The sequence below is a fragment of the Carya illinoinensis genome, chromosome 3 (assembly GCF_018687715.1).
Source record: "Carya illinoinensis cultivar Pawnee chromosome 3, C.illinoinensisPawnee_v1, whole genome shotgun sequence".
NCBI lineage: Eukaryota > Viridiplantae > Streptophyta > Magnoliopsida > Fagales > Juglandaceae > Carya > Carya illinoinensis.
Window position 1 is genome coordinate 5,146,531 of NC_056754.1, and position 22,051 is coordinate 5,168,581.

The following is a 22,051-nucleotide window of genomic DNA, read 5'->3' on the forward strand; positions in this document are numbered from 1 at the left end:
ATTTGAAGTAAATCTTCTATCCCAAATTCCTATGATAATGATTAACATAAAGAAAGAATACTCAAATGGAGTATCGACAGAACACTCAAAACCCAAATTCCTACGACGGAATAATGATTAGGATTAGGATGTACAGGGTTTTGGAAAATGGGCAGTTAAGATAGAAATTTGAATGGCTAAACTACGGCTAAATTTTGGCTAGTCGGACCTGAATGCTCTTACTTAACTTCCTGAGGTATCAGCGGAGGAGTGCGGCCGAAAAGCATAGCTGGTACTAGCTTCCTCGCGCATTGAATCCCCTGAGAAACTAGCCCTTGCCAACTCCCTTAATTTCTTCATCTCGCTTTTGGGCTCAAATTTAATGCCCTTCAGCCGTTTTCCATCCCCTGACCTCATCCCACTGATGATAGCATCTGGGTTCGTGGGACGTGTTGTTTGCATGACATTGGGGCCTGGTGAGCCAGGACTGAGCACAGGGACTACTGTTGCAGTCATGGAGCTAATTGGATTAACAGACTGTACTCTTGTATTTCTTCTTTCCAGCTCTGTTTCTGGACTTAAGGGAAGGGCTGGAGCTAGCCCAGTTGGTTGGGAGGTTACGGGTATGACTCTCGACCAATACTGCCTCGGAAGGAAAGGCAGGATAAGCCCTTTAGCAGCAAACTTCAATCCAAGCTTGAAAGAATTCTCACGAGACTGTGACAGTCTTAATATTGATTTGATCAGAGCATACCACTCATTTATAATTTGGACAATAAAGGTAAAGAAAAGGAGAGCCAGCATTAGAAATCCTAGCTTTCTTGCTTCAATTAGATTAGAGCTACTGATACTGAGCGATAGACCAAAGATGCCTGCCTCACACAAGAGAGAGACACTTTCCACCACATTAACTCCCCTTCTGATGTGTGGTTTGAGAGCAAACAGATACATGAATTGTAACAGTGTGATTGTCAATGCGAAAAGGCTTTGGCTTGATTTCGGCAACGAGTGAGCTCCAGATATGAAACCCAAACTGATCCTTCTTAAAAGATCAAGAATGATATAGGAGGATCTAGCACAACCCAAGAGCCTTTTAGATCTGGGTATTCTGGTTTCTTCATTGCTGTCATCTGAGCTGACTGCTCGCATGCTACCAATCCCACTTTTGCAACTTTCAGTCCACTTTGGTATGCTGTTTTTGTCAATCTGATCAACAAAGATAAACGAAGGAGGACCCTTCCAACTTTCAAAGAGAATTCCAAAGCGTGGGATGAAAGATGAAGGCAGCCTTTCCCCATAAAACCACTTTCCAGTTGTAGGCCTGCCAGTGAAGAAGAACCATAGCTTTTTCCACCATGGTTCTTCCATGGTTGCATACTTAACTTCTTTGTACTGTGAAAAACTGCCAGTGAAGATTCCTATTATGAGAAAGAGGCACACTGATAAAACAAATGCTGCAGGGATGGCTAACAAGAAGGCCCCGATGATGATGCCCACCGGTGTACCGCCTGCAAAATAATAGTACTCTTCAGTTAATGACATGCCTGACAGAATGAATTGAACAAAGAAGAATAAACTTCAATTTCATTACCTCTTATGACAAAAGCTGAAGACTGACAGATACAAGGTAGCATCAGAATCAGAAGAAAAAGCTCAAACCTGGGTACCGAAAGTATCCCATGTGCTGGTGTTCCTGTTCTCCATCTTAGGAAAATTATTATCAGAAAATGAAGTATTAGTAAACTACCACCTCCCACAGCAAGCCAGAATAAGTTCATTTCCATATCTCGCCACCTGTCAGGAAAGAACCACAGCATTATTCTTATAACCACACCAACAGAAGCAAGTTAAGCTTGCACAAAGACAGCTCCTTTCTTTTTTCTCTTACAAATTTTGCAGCCTTTGCAGCCTAGAGTCTAGTGCAGGTGGCCGTATTCTAAGACCAGTATTATAATAGATGTAAAGGAAATTGTTGGGCTACCCTTTGTAATTCTCCAGCATCTTGACAGCATCGCTAGCAGACATTGGCTCTCCTCTCTACAAGACAAATTACTCCAATTTAGAAATGTTCTCATTATACAACATACAAGTAGAAAATGGATACATACCAAGAAATGGATGAAGTATTCATTGGAGTCAAGAGGTAGCCCAAAAGCAGTACTTTTAAAGCTAATGTCATGCTTTCCTTGGAGCCAAGTCGACATAGGGTCAATCTCGATTGGGAATGGTCGTTCAGGTTGTGTAGAAGATGAGTTGGTCATATTTATGCCAATTGGCTGGTGAGGCATTTCATGAGAAGACCTTCCATTAACCAAGCCACTCAATTTCCCTGCAAGGTTCTCTTCAGCTAAATAAATATAGTTGGGCCATGTAGAAGCGCGATCCCTATTCCATGGAAGCTTTTGGCGAGCTATGATCCACGTAAGACCTTTTGTTGTCTCAGAATATTCGATTGGATGGTTTGCTGAGAACAAGTCGGAAAGGACAAACACTTGCAGATGTCCAACCATTCCCTGCAATAAAATTTTGTTAAATATACAAACACATGTAGGTGTCCAGCCATTCTCTCTGATAAAAACTCTGTTATTTACCTGTAAATTCAGTGATGGCTCCAAAGCAATAGCATTGTTACTCCCAGAAGCAACAGCACTGATTGCTCCGAGATTTGCAGATGAGATTGAAAGAATGGCAGCTGCCAGTGCTGTTGAAACTGTTCCCGCAGTCACAAATGTGTATAGTGCGATTGATATTACAGGGGTTGAATCTATGAAAACTCAAGAATCGTTAGAGAAGGAGCCATACAAACAGGTATCTGCTCAATTACTTAAAAATAATGCTTAATTTCCCATAAAAATAATGCTTAATTTCCCATAAATTGTCATTCTTAACTCATTAACGCTTAATGGCTGAATGCCTAGCAATAATAAAATGTAAACAATGAAGAACTGCCAAGGACTGGAAACAAAAAGACAGAAGTAAGAGACATGAATTGTCATACAATGTTTCACTTCAAGTTGGTTGGATCGCAAATTAAGATTTCCTGAAATATCTTTTACTTTCCCTTCAGGAATGGTAACTGATAACAAATTCTGAGCTTCTGCCAGGACTGTCAACGAGTAGAGAGCTCTTGAATGTTCCTTAAACCTATAGTAACGAAAGTAGACAATTAAAGTATCACTTAACCCTTCAATTAACATTATGATGTTGGGGGCTAATGCATCATGACTTTTATAGATGGTATAATTATATCAGTACTTCTGAGAGACACCATATGCACCTGCCTTATCAGTGATCCCCCAACCACTTTTACCACGGAGGCCTTAAACCCAAAAACTGGCTTTGTAAACTCGACTATGACATTGATGTTAGACTCCTTTGTGATGCTTGGTGAGCTTGTACTCAACGATACACAGGGGCTTGTGGAATCTAGAGAAAAATATAGCAATTAGCTTAATACTGGGGCCACTGAAAAGTAGTCCGGAACTAATTTGGAGACATCCTGTATAATAACGTACCAAAAAGAAATGTAATTGAAGCAACAGGTGAGACTGGAGTGCCTGTCCGACCAATTATTGAACCAGCCTGTAGTTCAACTGTGATGATTTCTATACTTGATATATTCTTGATCTACAAAATGAAAAGTAAGCAGCATATCGCCACAATTCATTTGATCGCATTAATCAGATGTATGATGCCGTTACTTTGAAAAAGTTGAAATGCAATACTTACTTCGAAAACAAATCGGCGGTTCCCTTGAACTTTATCATGAACAGGTATTAAGGTACCCGAGTTTGCATGTAATGCCCTTAGGATCTGTTCTGTTGAATTTATAATGGGAATGCTGAAATCAAGGAAGATTTTAATGTCCTCCGTTTTGTTTGTGGCAAGCACAGTTCTTGGGACCCCATTAATTACCAACTCATAGGATGAAACAGACGTCCAAAAATCCACCAGCACCGGCCTCCTATCTAAGATAGCAATTAGATTTAAGTAGTGAAGGTGTCAAAGTGGGGCTAGACATAGAAACATTGTTAAAGGAAAAGAGGGACTGATATCTCACCAAAGTGAATGATTACAGTGGAACCATTTGTTCTTATGAAATGGTTTCCTGCCTTATCTGTACAAAAATCATCTGCCATTGTTATCACCACACGTCCATACATGCTTCTCGAGGAGAGAAGTATATTGAGGCCGTATTTGATTCCAGGTTCCATAATCCTTATTGAAGATGCTCGTACCTGGGCAGGACCATTTAGTATGACCTACAAAGACGTCTGAATATTACAGCATGAACTGTACAAATTAATACCGCACGTAGCAACAATATGGTCTATTTACTTATCTGCATTAATAAAACATAAGTTTCTGAGCAAGAAACAAACTTACATTGCAGTTGGATGAGTTTACACACTTGAAACCACCCTGTCCAGTGCAAGGTTCACTGAATGTAACATCAATGGCTAATGTTTCCGCATTGGTATAAGTCTGTTCGCTATGAATTGTTGCAGTTGGCGGTATTGTATCTGACAAACAATGATGCAACAAAGGAATAAGTTTCCTTTCGACAGTATTTTCCCAAGTTCTGCAACATTAAGCAGAAGTGCTTACCAATGAACCACGAATAAGCTGACGAGTTTGTCTCTCCATCCCAGGTGGTGACATTGAGAACAAATTTGTGCTCACGGTTTACAGTTAAGTTTTTCATTACTATTCTATCAGCCGGACAAAGTCTCAGAGCTTGCCCATCTAGCTGTCCAAACACAAAATTTCCCCAACAGCAAAGCGATTAATTAAGTTCATGATGGAGGAGACCTTAATGACCTAGGCAGAAGACAGGTGATACTCAAATAAATTAATCTATTACATCATTCCTTTTAAGGGCATTTATTTAGTACTGAAAACCTGTTAGATAGCATCAAATGGATGTGGGGGAGAAAAACTGGATAAATTAATGTCCAAGCACGTTAAAAGGAAACTGGTGAAAATACCTTTAAACTTTCCACCAGCTATGCTTTAAAAAAGCCAAGTACAGAGCAAGAGGCCCTTGTTTGATCTTTATTACTGGTTTCATACAATGCTTAAGATGTTTAATATTTTCCCCCACTTGGGACGACCAAATTAGAAGGGATATAAGATTTAAGAAACTGAGCACTTAGATTCAAACATGCACATCAGCGCAGTGCAGACCTCTCAAATCGAGCATAAACAAAAAGCGAATGCATGGTACCTCGCAGGAAATGGAACAACCATTGTTTTTACATGCGTTGGAACCATTCAGTCTTTGAACGGAGTATCTAAAAATGGCAGTAGAGAACCTTGACCGAGGCGCAGGTACACGAGTAAAACGAAGAAGAACAGTGGGTTCAGCTGAGTTTGTTAATACTCCCACCGCCATTAGAGCTAGGAAAATACACAATTGAAGAAACGTCTGCAAACCCATTCCAGAAAGTGCCAAGTACTTCACATTTAAGCCAAAAGGCTAGCCCTTTTGGAGGAGAAAGAAGATGAGCAACTTGGGGTAGCTGCTAGGAACGATGAGGCACAAAAGTTGAAGAGCTACGTAAAGGCTCGGAGCAACTACCGCAACCATAGTTGTCAGTCTCATAACTGCTTCTTTAAATATATTCACAGTGCCCCCATTAATTACCATCCGCCAGCTCAAAGGCCGAACCGAGAAAAGACATGTCCCCCGGCAAGCTTTGTTCACTTGTTTATTAATTCTTGAATGTCCCATGAATGCTTCACGCTTTCTATTTTGAGAAAGCTAGGATGAACAGAAAACTAGCTGCGACCCTCGATAATTTAGGCAGAAAGCTTTGAGATTTATTAGATTGGTTAGATAATTTGACATCAAACACTTTATATTGTTCCCGTGACAATCTTTATGGACTTCAACAGCATTTTATAGATAGGAATTATGAAAAGCGTGGAATGAAACCAAAAAAAAATTATTATTAATAATTATGTGTGTCTGCGTGTGGATATATGCTGAGAGAAATAAATAGATGACAAAGGTTGTGGGGTTGGTGAATAAATAAATGATTTGGACCTAGTGTTATACACCTGCACTCCGGTACCTTTAGCCCTGCTAATTTTAGGCGTAATATACTCGAGTACATTATTTGCATGCCAAATGATTCATTTTTTTTTTCAAAAATATTTCAAGAGGAGTGGCCCACCCAGTCGCCGTAGATGATCAGACCCCAGTGCAATTGCATCACCGATGAAATTCAACATTGGTTCCGTTTGGTAGGTAGAAATTTTTATCTCAAATTTAAAATAATTAAAAATTTTTATTCCATCATTACAATTATTTTAAATTTTTATATAAAATATAATAAATAATTTAACTTTTTCTTAACTTTTTCAAATCTCAAAACAATAATAATATTAAAATATAATATTTTAATGTTTTATCTTAAACTCAAAATTTTCATCTCACTTACCAAGTAGAACCCGGTATCCTTTGGTTATGCACTTAAAAAATGAAATTAGAGGAGGTATTTTAAATAGTAATAAATTTTTTAAGTTAAGATGAGACGAAATAATTTATAAAAAAAAATATGTTTAGATAGTGAGATGTGATAAAATAATTTTTACTTTTTAGAATTTAAAAGATGTGTGAATATCCGAATTGTGTACTGTTCATATATTATTCACGTATTATTTATATCAATTTTTAGTGTTTTATACTGTTCATTTAAGTAGATATTTTCATTTGAATGACTAATCAAACCGGGCCTTATAACTCCAAAAGCAAAGTTCGTCGACATTACTAAGAAAACATCAGAAGACTTCATTAACCACGAATCATCATATGTGGCTTGATATGTTTGGGCATTGCCGCATTTGATGAGTGATGTAGGACAGTCATAGCTTGGATCAACGGGAGGTGCTAATATTTGGGTATTGGGGGGACAAATCTGATTAATAAGGACCTAACATTAGGTGGAGGAGTCCACATATCATTTAAAGGAAAGGAGCCAAAGGTGAAAGACACAGACCAGCGCGCTAAAACATAATCCCGCCACTATACAAATTTGATCATTCTCCACCAAAACAAAACAAATCAAATTAAAGGAGAAGCTTCCCTCTCAAGCTTTCCCTGCCAATAACAATTTAACAAGTTAATTGCTTTCAGCTTCATTCCTCTTCCCAATTAAACCCCTTAACGTCCATCCAAATTCACTGTACAAGTCCGGTTCCTCATAAGGTAATTCCAACCGCATCTTAGGATACATTCGTCCTAATTGACAAAAACTATAAAATATCCTTCAAACCGGGTTCATTCTCCCGCAAGCTTCTCTCTCGCACAAAAAATTTCAAATTCCCCGCTCTATCTCTCTCTTGAATTCAAAAAAGCCATCTCTTTTCTATAAATTCACCCAATTCTCGTAGATCCTCTGCAACGCCAACCAACCCAAAATTCAAAAACCTAATTTTAATTCCTTATTTCGATCACGGTTCTTAAGAAGATGCCTGCCATTCCAGAAGAGCCGCTTCTCGCTCCGAATCCCGACCGTTTCTGCATGTTTCCGATCCAGTACCCCGAAATATGGGAGATGTACAAGAAAGCCGAGGCCTCTTTCTGGACTGCCGAGGAGGTTGACCTCTCCCAGGACCTCCGCCAATGGGAAGCCCTCACCCCCGACGAGAAACACTTTATTTCCCACGTCCTCGCTTTCTTTGCGGCTTCAGATGGCATCGTTTTGGAGAACCTCGCTGGGAGGTTCATGAAGGAGGTCCAGGTTGCCGAGGCCCGCGCCTTCTATGGCTTCCAGATTGCCATCGAGAATATCCACTCCGAGATGTATAGTCTGTTGCTGGAGACCTACATCAAGGATTCTGATGAGAAGCACCGCCTCTTCCATGCCATCGAGACCGTCCCTTGTGTGGCCAAGAAGGCCCAGTGGGCCCTGCGCTGGATCGACGGCTCGGAGTCCTTTGCGGAGCGTCTCATCGCCTTCGCGTGCGTCGAAGGGATCTTCTTCTCCGGAAGCTTCTGCGCCATATTCTGGTTGAAAAAGCGCGGGTTGATGCCTGGTCTCACCTTCTCCAACGAGCTGATCTCCCGTGACGAGGGGCTGCATTGCGACTTCGCGTGCCTGCTATACACCCTCTTGAGGAAGAAGCTGAGTGAACAGCGCGTCAAGGGGATCGTCCGCGACGCGGTAGAGATCGAGAGGGAGTTCGTGTGCGACGCGCTACCATGCGCGTTGGTGGGGATGAACAGAGAGCTGATGAGCCAGTACATCGAGTTCGTGGCCGATAGGCTATTGGGCGCGTTGGGATGCGGAAAGATCTACAACGTTCAGAACCCGTTTGATTGGATGGAGCTGATCTCGTTGCAAGGGAAGACCAATTTCTTCGAAAAGAGGGTCGGAGAGTACCAGAAGGCCTCCGTCATGTCCAGCCTCAACGGTAACGGCGGTGGGACCCATGTTTTCAAGTTGGACGAGGATTTCTGAATTTGTAACATTTGTGTGGTTCTTTTTTTTGTTCTAAAGTTGGGCATTTTTTTCTGTCCAGTAATGATAAGAAAAAAAAGGGATAAATTTTCGTAAAATGCTGTTCGCTCATGTCTATATATCTAACTTCAGCTTCAATATTTTGTCTCTTTTTAATTTTTCTGGAACAAATTCTCCTCTGTACTTTTGAAACTACTGTTAATTTCCCGTTGTCCACTTTACCCTTTGCCCTACTTTCCATTAAATTCTATATCAAGGAATAAACTATCTTTTTCCCTTTTATTCGATTCGTCGCTGGGTTTGGGAAAAGGACAACGTTCTGGCCCCAATACCCCGAAACTGAAGTGAAGAATATCGATAACGGGGATTTTGGTTAATCTTGTGCACGTCAAAGACGACCATTCGAGCAGGAAAAGCTTCAGGGGCCCAAAAATGGCCGTCCCAACTACGACTACGACTACTCCGCAGCTGCAGAACCCCGGATTCCTCTCTAGAGAACAGTTGCTCCATCTCTTCAACCGCTTCTCTTTCCTCACTTCCCTGCCTGGTGCCCTTTCCAGATTTTTTTGGCTCCGCTCTTCTATGTTTTTCCTTTTGGGCATAAATTTACCTGCTTTTCAAATAATAGAACTTCTGAAAATAACTTGCAGATGTGAAGAAAAGGATTGCAGACGCTGTTGAGGATAAGCAGGTGAGTAATCCGCATACCATTGCTCTCCTTGTTGGTTGATTTGTATATTATTGTCATTTTTACTGTTCATATGATTATAAATTTGGGTTTCAATTAGACCTAGTATCTTATAGTCTGCATTCGATTATTGGAAAGGGGAAAACGGGTTCACAGAATTTGTTTCACTCATTGGTTTAGAAATTTTATGTCCCTCTCTCACCAACTTGGTTAGTACAGTATAGTATTCAATTGAATCCTGCCTACCACGAGTATTTGGGTTACTTGTCTCGAGCCTTTTGAGTCATTTTGAGATGGGAATTTAGCGATGCGACTAGTTGCTTAGGCCTCTTTTTTAATACTATGAGGAGCATATGGGAATTGCATTTAATTACTCTAGAAGTAGGCGCGTTGAAGTTGTGAGTTTGCATTTCTGCTATATATCAGAACGGCTTGAAAATCAAGTGTGACATCAATCGTTTAATGGGACTGGTATAACCGTTTTTCAACTCTTTTTATGGGCTTATAGGGGATGACTGACTGTAAACGATATTGCATAAGAACTGACCTCTTGAAAATAATGTTTATAATTCGGGAGTATGTTACCTCCTGTGTGGCATAGGCTACCACTATGTCAAAATACAGTTTCTCCGCTTGGATTTTCAAGTGGCAAGTATCACATCAATTAGTTGCTCAGTTGTTATATTATCACATTCTACAGGAAGCTGTAGCTGTAACCACTGCAATCCAAGAGGAGATATTTCTGGAGATGGGAGTTGGTAAGCCTCGCCTATAGGCTATAATGCTCACCAGTGCACTAAAGTTTTTGAAGTTTTCATTTCTTTTGGTGTGATTGTCTTGCTCAAATAGAAAACTTGTCTTCCCCTCCATTCAGCAGGCATGTGATGCCAAACCAAAGATATATTGACCAAGAGAGTCAGCTTAGTTTATACTGCATGAAACTTAAATTTGTTTAAATGTGATGCTTGCTTGTCTGTGGTTACAGGTACCTGTGGTTTACTTCACTCTGCATTAGTGAGGAGTTGCTAAACCCATTTTAAATTTGTGGCTAATTGAGTCTTAGGTTGTATTTGGGTAGTGAGATTACTCTACTACTATTTAATATATTATTATTACTTTTCACTTATTTTTTACTATTATTTAATATTTTATCATTATTTTTTTACCATTTTTTTACATTATTTACGAATCATCTGAGATCATCTCACTATCTAAACGTAACCTAAATATTTATACAGTGGGATATTACCACTTCGTGATCAACATGAGTCTTGTTGAGGAAATCAAATAGTGTAACTTTACACACTTGAGTGAAGTAAGATATACTAAATGCATAAAGTTGTATTGGTGGATTTGATGATATCACTTGGTTTTGTAATTGGTAGGCTTTCAAGAGGAAACGGGAAATTACTTAGCCTCTATCAATTTACCATCTGATTGTTTATATGTAAAGGGCTCAATATATGACATTAATCTTACCTTGTGCATCTTAAGTTGTAGATGTCGATGCAATTGTCAGTTTTTAATCCATGACAGTTATGATTAGGAAGCTATATATACAGACAATAAATTAGGCAATAATTGGTCACATCATTTGCACTGTTATCCCTCTGGAAGTTCCCATGCATAAGTTACAGCATAATAGGATTCTGAACTTCTGTACTATCTTTAAAATTATATCTTATTTTCTACTACAGATCCAACGTTTGGTTTATCATGCCTGGGGAAAGTGAATGTGGTTTTTGAGAATGATCAGGATTTGATGATTCGCTTTTATAGATTTCTTGCAAAGTAAGTTCACTCTCCCTCTGTGCATGTGTGTATTTTAACTGTAGAATGATGATGATTTCATCTTGCTTGTTACTTGTATGTGAGACATCCTGACCTTCCTTTCACACCCAACTTGTAAAACTTCTACCACTTTTTAGATATTGGTTTTTTGTGCTTGGCAAAGTACTGTACTTTGAAAAGAGCCTCTTTCCCTCACCACTCTTTTATGTTGTGAATGATAAATTTTTCAGGTAGAACTTCCTCAACAGAAACACGAGTAGTTGTTTCTTTTTTTTATTATTAATATTTCTGCTAGTAGTACTCATACCATGGAATGAATGACAGGGAAGAGATGGCCTGTGATGAAGCTGAGCTTGGACCAGAGGAATTTGCAGAAAGAATTCTGGGTCAACAGAAACTGCAGGAACAGGTATTTTTTTATACTTTTGGTGAATAATATTGGTTGAAAATAGATGTTGCTGAAGTAGAGATGGTGGATTTTTTTTTTTTAGCAACTGGAGATGCTAAAGCACATGCGTAAATTTCACTTGGATGACCAATCTGCAATTCTTGAGAAGGTACATGCCTTTTCAGCTCACATAGGCAGAACTTGGTTCTTATGGCACTTGGAGATTGGTTTTGTCATTGAACCAAATACAAGACACATCAAGTATCAGCTATTTGCAAACATAAACCAACTCATTACTTCATATTAATTATGTAGATGGCCGTTTTTGGACTTTGTAGCTAGAACTGGCTTATACGGAATGCTGACAATCAGTCTTAAATTATTTGTACAAGAACCATGCTCTTGCTATTTTCTAGGTTCAAGGCTGCTGCTTCCATGCTAAAGAACCCAACTAAAATTTACTTAGCAGCAGCATGAATATTTTAAAACACATTGGTTTGATTTATTGATTAATAACATGTTTAGTGGATCCTTGGGTCGAAACTCTCTCTTCCTCTCCCCCCTTAAACTGAGATTGCGTTTTTGCAGTTGCATCAGCAGATGGAAAATGACAATTATGAAGGGGGCTCATCGGTTTTGTCATCTGAACAGATTCAGGAGATTGTTCAGAGGAGGGTTTCACCTTTGTTTAGGCCAAGGTAGTTCAGGATTAAAATATATGCCCATTCATTATGTATCGCAAGTGGTGGTTGTAGTTATCACTCGTGATATGCATGATGGAATGTTAGACTTTTGAACTCGACTGTTTTATTTTTTCGTTTCTTTTAAATTGTTTTTGTTTTTTTTTGGTGATTTGATTTTCTTTTTTGAATCCTAAACCAAAGGGGTGGGAGTCTGTGGAGCAACGAATTGGGTCCGAGTGTGTATGAATCAGTGATTTGATAAGCTTTTCCTTTTTTAAGGTTGAGTGAGTTTTGTGAGGTTAACTTAAATGAGTTTCATTGTATTGGATGTTAAAATGAGTTTAAATATATATATAAAGTTATAAAAATAAATGAATTTTATTATTAAAATTTATTGTTTACCTAGTATTCCTTTTTGTTATCGGTACAAAAGATAATTTATTTTTTTGTTTTTTTGTACAAACTTACCTGCGGTCATGGTGCCAATGTGCAAAAGCAATAAAGTACTACATAAAATAATAAAAGTATGCAGGTGGTATGCTAGCATGGTGCTAGCCATGTGGAGATGGAAAATTGAGAGGGAAATGTATTAAAGTTTGTCAATTATAGGCCCTGTGATGAATTCAATTTCAATTTGAACTAGACTCAAAACGGTATAAATCGTGTATATATATATTTAGGATTTTAAATAAAATTAGGTGTCGCCCTCTTCTTAAAATATATGTGTGTGTATATGTATATCAAAAAGGTATGGTGTGTTTGCACGAGGAGGCCCATCTCTTTCATTTCAACCATCTGAGATAGGTATCATGTGAAATGCTACATAATTATGATGTCTGAGCACTTTATTTACTACTTGAAAGCAAAGCTAAAATTGAGGGTGAGGGTTTCTACTCTTGTATAGAACACGCATGCAGGGCGTGGGGTGGAGTTGAATTCACTGGTCATGTGACAGTTTGGAGCTAATCATTGCTTGATATTTCTTTTAGATTTAAGGCGTGGGATGAGTGGAATTGGACTTCGTTACATCGATATATCTTTAGGTTTTGAGGGCTTTAAAGGCAATTGTGGAGATGGCCGAGTTGGTCTAAGGCGCCAGATTAAGGTTCTGGTCCGAAAGGGCGTGGGTTCAAATCCCACTCTCCACACTGCACATTTTATTTGATCTTTCTTTTGGGCTCATGTTTTGCTTTAGGCCCAGCTAATAATTTATAATCATATCTCCGATCTTGGCCCGGACAGACTTAACTTTTGTCACAGTCAGTGAAAATTGGTGTGATTTATTTATTATAAAATGAAAATAAAAATGGTGAGTTTCTTACGTTAAAGTGGTTTAAAATTAAAACTATAGAAAATGGACAATGATCTTAGCATTGCAACTCTATGGCGAAGTGCTACCGACAGTAGTGGCGACTGGGGGTCCCAATCATCTCCTCCAGTCATTGGGTTTCAATGTCCTTTTAGGCTTTTTTTAGGATTTATTTAATTATACAATTTAAATAAAATAAGGTGTTTTTGTTAAAAGTTGAATAAAATATTATTATAATATATTTTTTTAATATTAATTTTATTTTAAAATTTTAAAAATTAAATTTTTTATTATATTTTATATAAAAATTTACAAAAATAATAATAATAATAGATTGAATTTAGAAATCCAAACCGTACTCAATGTCCCTCTTTGGCGAAATATTGCTTCTAGTTTGAGCAAAGCTTGACGGTGGGATTTTACTCATTTACTGTTAAAGTGGCCAATTCCGTTGCTTGCCAGCGCATATCTTGGTTGGTAAAAGATACCCTCACTAATCATAATGGTCGGAATATTGCCGTACGTTGTATAAATTATCCGTTTGGCGTTTACTGCGCTGTCATGTTCCTATTTTATTAATATTAACACAGGACAAGTATTAATAATTAACATAAATCTCTAGTCAACGGATTGGAGTATTAACAAATCTTTAATTCTTTTTCTTAATTATACGATACTGATAAATATATGTCAATACGCTGTAAGCTCATAGTCATGGATAAATACGTAATTATTACCTCAAAACTGTTAATAAAAGAGTTTTGCTGAGGCGATTAATCAATAAATAATATTATTCACTCCCAAACATACACAGTATATATTTTAATAACTGTAAGAATTTAAATGAAAAAAAAAATGTGGTTCGTTTGATGGTCAGCAAAACCTGCTAAAATCGGTCATGTTAGAAGACGGAGGGATCTCAAAGTGCCAGAGCCTCCCCACGCCGTTGACCTTATACTTCATGCACAAGAACTCCCTTGCATATACCTTCTCCACCTTCCTATTCACGTCGTGTAGGAACACGTGCGTCACCCCAGGCCGAGTTCGAGCACGCGCCATCACCGCTGCCGAGTAAATCGCCGCCATCCTCCCCGGCGCCTCTGGGAAATACCCTCTTGGCGCGTCTATCATTATCAAGTCCCACTCCTTCTCGTACACCTCTTCCGGTAGCATCGTTAGAGCTAACCTGCAACTCGTGTCGTGGAGGCGCGCGCTGGCGGGGGAACAGTCGGGCTCTGATTTGTACGTGGATAGGAGGTCGTCGGCCTCGGATAGTTTCGTGCTGTAGCGGACAGTGGAGGCGCGTAAAACCGGGGCGCTTTTGAGAACGGTCTGGACCCACTTGGGGTCCTCTTCGAGGAACAGCGTGTTGCCACGCGGGTTGAGCGAGTCCCACATGAGCGAGTCGTGGCCGAGGCCGAAGACGAGGAAGTTGCAGGGCGCGAGGGACTGGAGCACGTCGAAGGAGATTTTGATCTCGGCGAACGACTGCTGCGGGACCACGCGAGAAGTGGCGTAGTGGAGGACGGCGAGGAGCTGGGTCGGCGTCGTGGCGATATGGTTGGAATCCTCTGTGGGGACGCGCGTAGCGGTCATGGAGCAGAGCAAGGAGGTTGTGTTATTGGACGTACGGCTCAAGCCGATTACGATCAGTGCGGCGGTGATGGATCCGGCCGTAAGAAACGCGAGGAGACGTGACTTCTCGGGAACGTAACGGCGATGATTATTCTTCATGTCTCTCGTCGATAAGAAATGAGAGTACTGGGGCCTGGGGGCTTCGATTTTTTTATATATAAGGATCGAAGTACCGACGGGGAGGTACTTTACCTTCTTACTTTGCCATGGCAGCGTAGCGAGAAATAATTGTCAGTGGAATGACACGTGGGCAGTTCCCCTAATTTATCTCGTACTTTGACTTAAATGTCCTCATTTCCGGACATGTCTCTATCCCTGTGTATGGGGTCGGAATTCGGAAACGTCTACAACTGGTAGAAACGTACACAAACGAGAATTAAGTCGATGGAGCCAATGATCAAGATGTTGTGCTAGAGGCGTTTGTACATCACGTTTTATATGTATTTATGTGCGTTCTGATCTAGGTGATAGGTTGTTTTTGTCGGTTTGGACAAGGCTTAATCATCAACATTTTAAAAATATATTGTGGTGGTTTAAGTATTAATGGTGGTGGTCAAGTACATCACATGATCAACTGCTCCATGATTCGCATATGTTAATCCTGGGTTTTCTAGCAGCTGGTTTGCACTTTTGTCTTTTAATTTGACGTGTCCACGATACGTATAACTTACATGATGATCTATTTATAAATGGATTTTTTTGTATAACTCTGATCTCGATGTATCATTAATCCGTGAGGATCGAAGCAATAGGTCAAGAGGATATGCATGCCTTGAGATCTTTAGTTTCAATCATGTTGGTGGAAAGAAAGCAGCTTGTGGGTGCAGCTGGTCGAATTCATACATCTACTATGATTCGGATCGAGCTAGCCTAACTTGCTCATGTGTCACCCAAGAGGGCATGTCTGCTTCAGTTTTTTGGATGCCATGAAAAGTAATTAAGTTAGTTCACAGAAAGAGAAAAAGGTAGCAAAGAAAAATAAATGGGAGATGAGATGCATCATCAAACATATATATGTTTCCATTATTAAGTGGGATATACTTTTCTAGTCATTTCATAATTTGTTGATGTTTGACGATGAAGACTGGGCAACTCTATGTCTCATTACAGTGCACATGATTCATAAAAGATACCCATCCAAATTAATGTTTCCTGATCTATGAGATTTTAAAGAACAAGATCAGTAGTAGAATCTTCTCCGATCCCCATGTTGGGGTTTCAACGATATTATCCCAACAATGAAAGTGATTTTGATAGAAAGTCTGCTCAACACCAACCCCTGATTTCCCTCTCCCTTAACCTTAATTTACTTTTAAAATCTTGGACGATTGATTAAGTGGTGTTACATGCTAGCATGTAAGATACGATCTTATCTTGCCTTGGAAAAACCTTTTTTTTCTTTTCCTTCTAAGGTAGTTCAAGAATGCATCCATTTTTCAAGTTACTTAAAAAAAAAAAAAAAAAAAAAAAAAAAAAAAAAAAAAAACTTTTTAAGTCATCTATTCACAACTGTTTTAATATGAGGAAACGGACCACATTTGAAGTGTTAATTTATTAAGTGATTAGAATAAAATGGGAGTTTATATTTACTCATTTCAAAGTGGGCTCAGTTAATGTATATTATTCCACAGGTAACAAAAAGGAAACAAGCACGAAGGATATTATAAGATAGATCTTATATACCACTTCACGACACGGCCCGACCCAATAAATGTGACACAACGACATGCCGTCTTGTGTCGTATGTGGGAGCCATTAGTCTCCGACTCCGAAGATAAGATTGCCACTGGCGCACTCGCTCTTTGCCTTCCTCCATAACCATTTTTGACTAAATTTCACGGAAGAAAGAAAAAACAATTGAAAAAAAATGGCAGTAGCTAGTCTCAACCTATCTGGGGCATTCAGAGGGCTCACCTGACCTTAGCTTCTCCGGGCTTTTCCCCGTCAACTTTCGTACTTGGGTCCCATACGAGTGGTGGGTCCACCCAAGCCAGCCTTCGTGAGATTCCCATTGACCGTTCAAAATGCGCACAGGAGCCGGGGGCACGAGAACGGCCGGGACTCCAGAGGCCAAAGACTCAGCGTCAAGATCTTCGGCGATCAGGCTGCCAAGCCCGGCTCCATCATCGTTCGCCAGCGCGGGACCAAGGTGAATATATATACCCTCCATGTTCTATTAATATGTACAAACTGCACATACCTAATATAGCTACTAGGTTCTCCTCTGACACACTTTGAGGTGAATAACGTATTAGAGTTCCGTTCTAGTTAAATGACTCATGGGTCTGCCTAAAGACAGGAAATTACTGTGAGTCTGTATGAACGACAATAGAAGTGCACCAATAAAAAAGGAGAGAATGTCTTTCCTCAGAATACGATCGACTCTGAATTCGGTTCTGCGATGTCCACTGTGTACATTGTAAACAGAGCATATGGTTAAGACGTAATCCCACGGCTGGGATACGATGCTTCATGGTGATTTAATTGGGAAAAAAGGTAGTAAAATTTGTTCATTGGGAATTGGCTAGATCTGTAAGGCCCCACTAAGTTGATGGAGTTGAAAGATTATGAGTGTCAAAGTCCCACAATTGTTCCTTACTAGCATACCTAGGAGGAATTGGCTTTGTAATGATTACAAAGAAGCTCGAGTTGTAATCTTGATTTGTACCTTTTTGTATATAAAGCATTTCATTCCAACCATCATGTCCATAGTTTGATCATGATGTCAGGGAGGATACTCTTTCTAATTGAGTGTCGCATGGTTGGTGATAATTAGTTTCGAGGAGAAATTGTTTTGAGCTCAAGATTTCAGCTAGCTTTGTGGCTTGCAAACCAGTTGTGGGAACTAGAAGCTACATTTCGGATCGACATAGATAATGGATGGATAATGAATCCTTTCCAGCACTAAAGGGCTTGTGGCATGCTGTGGGTTGCCCATGAAAATGGACATTGTTATGCTAGCGCAAAAATTAAGACTGAGAACTTTGTGTGAAGAATTCCCCTTTGGGTGAGTTGGTTCATGGGTGCTACACGATGCATTTACATGTCTCTGCTTATGATCTTGAAATTACGTAGAACATAGAAAGGCGGTACTAATAGGAATACAATGAATCTCATGAACTTCGTTAGTGGTGATAAAAATGTATTCTTCCTTAGTGGGACAACATGCATACCACTGTCATCCTAGTTTTCCCACCTCTTTACACTATACTTTCAGGCTACCCTATTAGAAACACCAGAACTTGTAATTTATGGTACCTCATCCCCCGAGCACAGGACATCTGAAAGTTCCAGTTTGCAATATTTCAGTTAAATGCAGGGAAGAACGTGGTGCTTGGCAAGGACCACACCATCTTCTCTTTGATTGATGGACTCGTAAAATTTGAGAAGTTTGGACCTGACAGAAAGAAGGTTGGCATTTAAGCTTTTAAACCTTGGATCTCTTGTTTGAGAGAACTACACATTCCAGACTGACCTGGACTACTAAGGGATTCTTTTTTTTAATTAATGATTGACAGGTGAGTGTTTATACTTTATATATCCACGAGAAATACAGCCAGAGAACCCCAACAGTTACAGAGAAGAGAGACTACTTTAGACTGCGGGAACGCATGAAAGCAACAATGGAAGGCATTTCTGCTTGATCTCAACAAGTATTGGCTTCTGTTGTTGATGCGACATATAGCCATATCATTTGCTAATATTCTCGCTTTGGGTATAGGCTGCAATCTGAATCATTGACATCGAGTAGTGTAGCTGTGAACACTTGCACCAGCTTTGCAAACGTGAGTTCTGTTTTATTTTTTATTTTCTCATTTTCCTTTTTGCTAGGTGGTATCCAAAGTTTTCTCAAACCGATTTCTGGTGTTTGCAAAAACTTAGCATTACCTATAGAATTTGATAATGTTTTTTATCAGCACAGAAATTACTGTTGACTCGTGGTGGTGCAATGGGAATCGAATGCAGAGTAGGCAAATGTGCATTCTGCTTTCCCTCATGTTAAACAACTTGTAACCCAACCAGCCCGTTATCAAACAACAACATGCTTCAATCCAGAATTCATTGCCATATTTTCAATTAATTGTTGCTATAATCTTCAAACCATCAAACAAACAAGGGCAAAAAATAAGAGAGAAAATTATCTTTCCATTGTAAGTATACCAAACGAATCTAAACATCCATCCATCAGAACAAACTAAGAACTAAGATTAAAGACGTAAAACTTTACTCATATCTACTCTGAAAACATGACAATGCTGCTAAGGTATTTTTTCTGACAAAAAAGTAAAACCCACAAAATCATGGATCTTTTCTCTCCCGTGTGTTGACTACTCTACCGCATCCTTTTTGTGGGCCAGCAATCTCAAATAACCTGCAGATTTAACAAAGTTTTCTAAGAAATAACATTCACAAAAAGGCAATCAAACTTGGGTACCATCAAACATATATACCCCACTCAATATCCCTCGTACTTATCCTTCACAGAGAAGAAAGCAAATAGTTTTGATAAAAGCAAAATGTTATATCTTCAGAGTAATTCCATTATTAAATGCATCCACCACGGGTATGAACATTAGCCCTGCAACCGGAGACCAAAACAAAGCAAAGGGGATCCGAAAAGTTTGGAAACTTCTACCGGTCTCATTGATATATAGTCCCATACAATTCAGCCATTCAATAAGAGCTGAAATATCAAGCCTCGTTCCATAACCTAATAAAAGAATATAAAACAAAATGTATGGGAACTTAAACCTCTTGACTTCGCCGACCACCTCATTCTCATATAGTGATACCATTGGCCTAATGGCCGTTGATGTTTAGGTTCTCAATAAATTGTGAAACAATTTCTTAGGTGCAGCTAACAGAAGACTTCCATCCAAACTTCTCGTTTTTTCCGATATTAAATCAACAAGAAAACAAATGAAAGTGTAAAACCCGAATTAATCTCGATCCTCACGTCGCAATGCGGGAATCACAGTTTTCTTAACATTGATCTCAGGAAGCATATCTAGCTCAGATAGCGCTTCCTTCCCTTGTAAGAACAGGATGGAGCGTGAGATCGAGGTTTCAGGACTCACTGGGTGAATGTGTAATCTAACAATAATTCTTATAACCTTCACAACATACACCTTCAAAAACAGGATCTCTAACCATAAGAAAAGTACTCAAAAAAATGATAACTGGATGAACCATACCTGATTTAACCGGACCCAACGATGATGTTGTTGATGGGGATGAAGATCAGCTTCACAAAGAACCCAACGAACCCCATCACCACGAACCCAATCGCAGTACGGAACGCAACCTTTGTAAACTCTACAGAACCAGGCAGCGCAATCGCACCCATCAAAGGAATCCGAAAAAAACCCATATCAGAAAACATAAAATCCCAAGATCGGATCGAAAATTCAACGCTACAGCAAAAGATGCTTTTTTTTTTTTTTTTTTTCCAGGTTTTGGGATTACCTTTGCGGTCTGGCTTGTGGCAGCGCTTAACGAGGCGGATGCTATCCTTGGAGAATTCTCTGAGGGGGTCGAAGACTGAGTCTATAGCATCCATTTTCTTTTTCTGGGTTGGATAAGAAATTAACTTGGAGGAGGACGAAGGAGGAAGAGTTTGAGAAGAAAACAAGCGAGGCAGGTATTGGTAAACAAAGAGAAAATTCCCTTGCCTTCTGGCTTAGGCCTGACCGCGTCCGGAGTGATTGTTTGTAGCCTAGCGAAACACCCCTACGCGTCTACCCGATGTGCATTCCCCCTTATTATTATTTTTTTCTTTTTCTTTTTCTTAGACGGAATCCGAAATTTAATTTTAAATATTTATTGGTAATTAAATTTTGCCATAGTTTAGAAGATATATCTCTATGTTGACATATTAATATAATGTATTTATATTATTGGATAATTTTTGGATCTTCGTTCTGGTTATATATGGTTATTATATAGATACATGCTGTTAACATTTGAAAACACCCTTAGGATATCGATTAAAATTATTTTTGATGCCTTCTTTTGTAGTCTTATGTGGGCAAGGCATGCTAGAATCACTGTTCTCTATTTCTGGAGGGAAAGGAAAAAGAGGGTTGAGAAAAAGAAAAGGAGATAAGAACATTGGTGTTGGCCCCACAAAGAGGGGGAAAAAATAGGCAAGAAAATGATGTTTAGGAAATGTTTTCCATTCTAATATTATCTTTATTCCCAAGTTTTGGCACTGTTTGACATTGTATATGACTCATTGCATGTGTTTGGGGAGCTAACTGGTGGAGGAAAAACTGAGAATACCGCCTTTTTAATTAAACCAGAAACTAAAACAAAGGAACATGTAATATATACATGGAAAACTGTAAACCTATGAGGTTTGGCTCAAGTGGTAAATGTCTTGGTCTTGGTAATAAGCTTCCTCCAAATTTAAGTTTCAAATTCTCTTTGGTATGGATAATTTCTAATGACTATCGGATACTCTCGAGATTAGTTTGAACTTTGTTACGAGATTGCTAGTGCCAATAAAAAAAAAAAAATATGGGAAGTTGCATATATCCTGTCCTTTCTTTTTGGTGGTAGGGAAAAAAATCCCGGCCATTTTCTTCATAGCTATCATGTTGAGGTTTCAAACCATGCAACGTATTTCACAAGATATATATATATATATATATATATATATATATATATATATATATATATAAAGTGATTATATATATAATATTTGGTTTCCAATACAGATTAGCTGAGATTTAAACAAATAAGCTGCTTCAGTTGCTTGCATAATTTATTTGTTGTCAATGAATTCTTACTTTTCTTTAATAAGTAATGAGTTCTGATTTCTAGAAAGTAGATAGATGTGATTTTCAAGAGCAATGCTACATACAGTCATGAAATTGCAAACGCCGCGTAATCGCTTTGGAAAAAAGTGGGGTCCACGATTAAAAATTTAGTTTTTTTTTTTTCATATGGATCCCATATTAATTCATTTTTTTCAAAACGACTGCACGCCGTTTGTATAACTACGACTGCAAATATCATTTCTCGATTTTCAATAGGTTTGAAGCTACCTAATATTTGTATTTATTTTCTATGCGTTGTTCACGACAGCATCTCCCTATTCCACAGTAC

At 39.0% G+C, this 22,051-nt stretch overlaps 5 protein-coding genes, 1 long non-coding RNA gene and 1 other non-coding gene across 13 annotated transcripts; 4 read left to right on the top strand and 3 right to left on the bottom strand.

Annotated features, from left to right (window-relative positions):
• Position 1: 1 nt before the first annotated feature.
• Positions 2–5,703, bottom strand: LOC122302750. 4 transcript variants are annotated; one of them, XM_043114161.1, is made up of 13 exons: positions 5,207–5,703; positions 4,588–4,729; positions 4,366–4,502; positions 4,040–4,241; positions 3,709–3,947; positions 3,495–3,606; positions 3,261–3,405; positions 2,978–3,123; positions 2,571–2,743; positions 2,088–2,492; positions 1,961–2,016; positions 1,571–1,773; positions 2–1,487 (listed from the first exon to the last, which is right to left on the bottom strand). In XM_043114161.1, exons 1-13 carry the CDS (start codon positions 5,417–5,419, stop codon positions 223–225), a joined length of 3,438 nt encoding a protein of 1,145 aa, XP_042970095.1. In that variant the 5' UTR covers positions 5,420–5,703; the 3' UTR covers positions 2–222. The 4 variants fall into 4 exon arrangements, with proteins under 4 accessions (XP_042970095.1, XP_042970097.1, XP_042970096.1 ...); XM_043114163.1 differs by having other exon boundaries at positions 5,295–5,698; XM_043114162.1 differs by having other exon boundaries at positions 4,588–4,725; positions 5,207–5,698.
• Positions 5,704–7,086: 1,383 nt separating this feature from the next.
• On the top strand, positions 7,087–8,587 carry LOC122302752 (ribonucleoside-diphosphate reductase small chain). Its single transcript, XM_043114167.1, has one exon. It carries the CDS (start codon positions 7,455–7,457, stop codon positions 8,445–8,447), a length of 993 nt encoding a protein of 330 aa, XP_042970101.1. The 5' UTR covers positions 7,087–7,454; the 3' UTR covers positions 8,448–8,587.
• Positions 8,588–8,605: 18 nt separating this feature from the next.
• On the top strand, positions 8,606–12,166 carry LOC122302754. Of its 2 annotated transcripts, XM_043114168.1 has the most exons (7): positions 8,622–8,994; positions 9,098–9,138; positions 9,836–9,893; positions 10,833–10,926; positions 11,251–11,335; positions 11,418–11,483; positions 11,903–12,166. In XM_043114168.1, the coding sequence occupies exons 1-7, from the start codon at positions 8,880–8,882 to the stop codon at positions 12,014–12,016; spliced, it is 573 nt and encodes a 190-aa protein (XP_042970102.1). In that variant the 5' UTR covers positions 8,622–8,879; the 3' UTR covers positions 12,017–12,166. The 2 variants fall into 2 exon arrangements, with proteins under 2 accessions (XP_042970103.1, XP_042970102.1); XM_043114169.1 differs by lacking the exon at positions 11,418–11,483 and having other exon boundaries at positions 8,606–8,994.
• An 898-nt stretch (positions 12,167–13,064) lies between these two features.
• Positions 13,065–13,145, top strand: TRNAL-AAG. Its single transcript has one exon. It is a non-coding gene; the product is annotated as a tRNA-Leu (tRNA).
• A 934-nt stretch (positions 13,146–14,079) lies between these two features.
• On the bottom strand, positions 14,080–15,294 carry LOC122303286 (probable methyltransferase At1g27930). The gene has a single exon (XM_043114985.1). It carries the CDS (start codon positions 15,038–15,040, stop codon positions 14,180–14,182), a length of 861 nt encoding a protein of 286 aa, XP_042970919.1. The 5' UTR covers positions 15,041–15,294; the 3' UTR covers positions 14,080–14,179.
• Positions 15,295–16,623: 1,329 nt separating this feature from the next.
• Positions 16,624–18,996, top strand: LOC122302757. Of its 3 annotated transcripts, XR_006240512.1 has the most exons (4): positions 16,670–17,090; positions 18,251–18,352; positions 18,460–18,726; positions 18,864–18,996. It is a non-coding gene; the product is annotated as an uncharacterized LOC122302757 (long non-coding RNA). The 3 variants fall into 3 exon arrangements; XR_006240513.1 differs by lacking the exon at positions 18,864–18,996 and having other exon boundaries at positions 16,624–17,090; positions 17,671–18,352; positions 18,460–18,748; XR_006240511.1 differs by lacking the exon at positions 18,864–18,996 and having other exon boundaries at positions 16,673–17,090; positions 18,460–18,748.
• Positions 18,997–19,067: 71 nt separating this feature from the next.
• LOC122302756 (protein transport protein Sec61 subunit gamma-like) lies at positions 19,068–20,677 on the bottom strand. Its single transcript, XM_043114172.1, has 3 exons — positions 20,408–20,677; positions 20,137–20,257; positions 19,068–19,313 (listed from the first exon to the last, which is right to left on the bottom strand). The coding sequence occupies exons 1-2, from the start codon at positions 20,499–20,501 to the stop codon at positions 20,142–20,144; spliced, it is 210 nt and encodes a 69-aa protein (XP_042970106.1). The 5' UTR covers positions 20,502–20,677; the 3' UTR covers positions 19,068–19,313; positions 20,137–20,141.
• Positions 20,678–22,051: the final 1,374 nt, after the last annotated feature.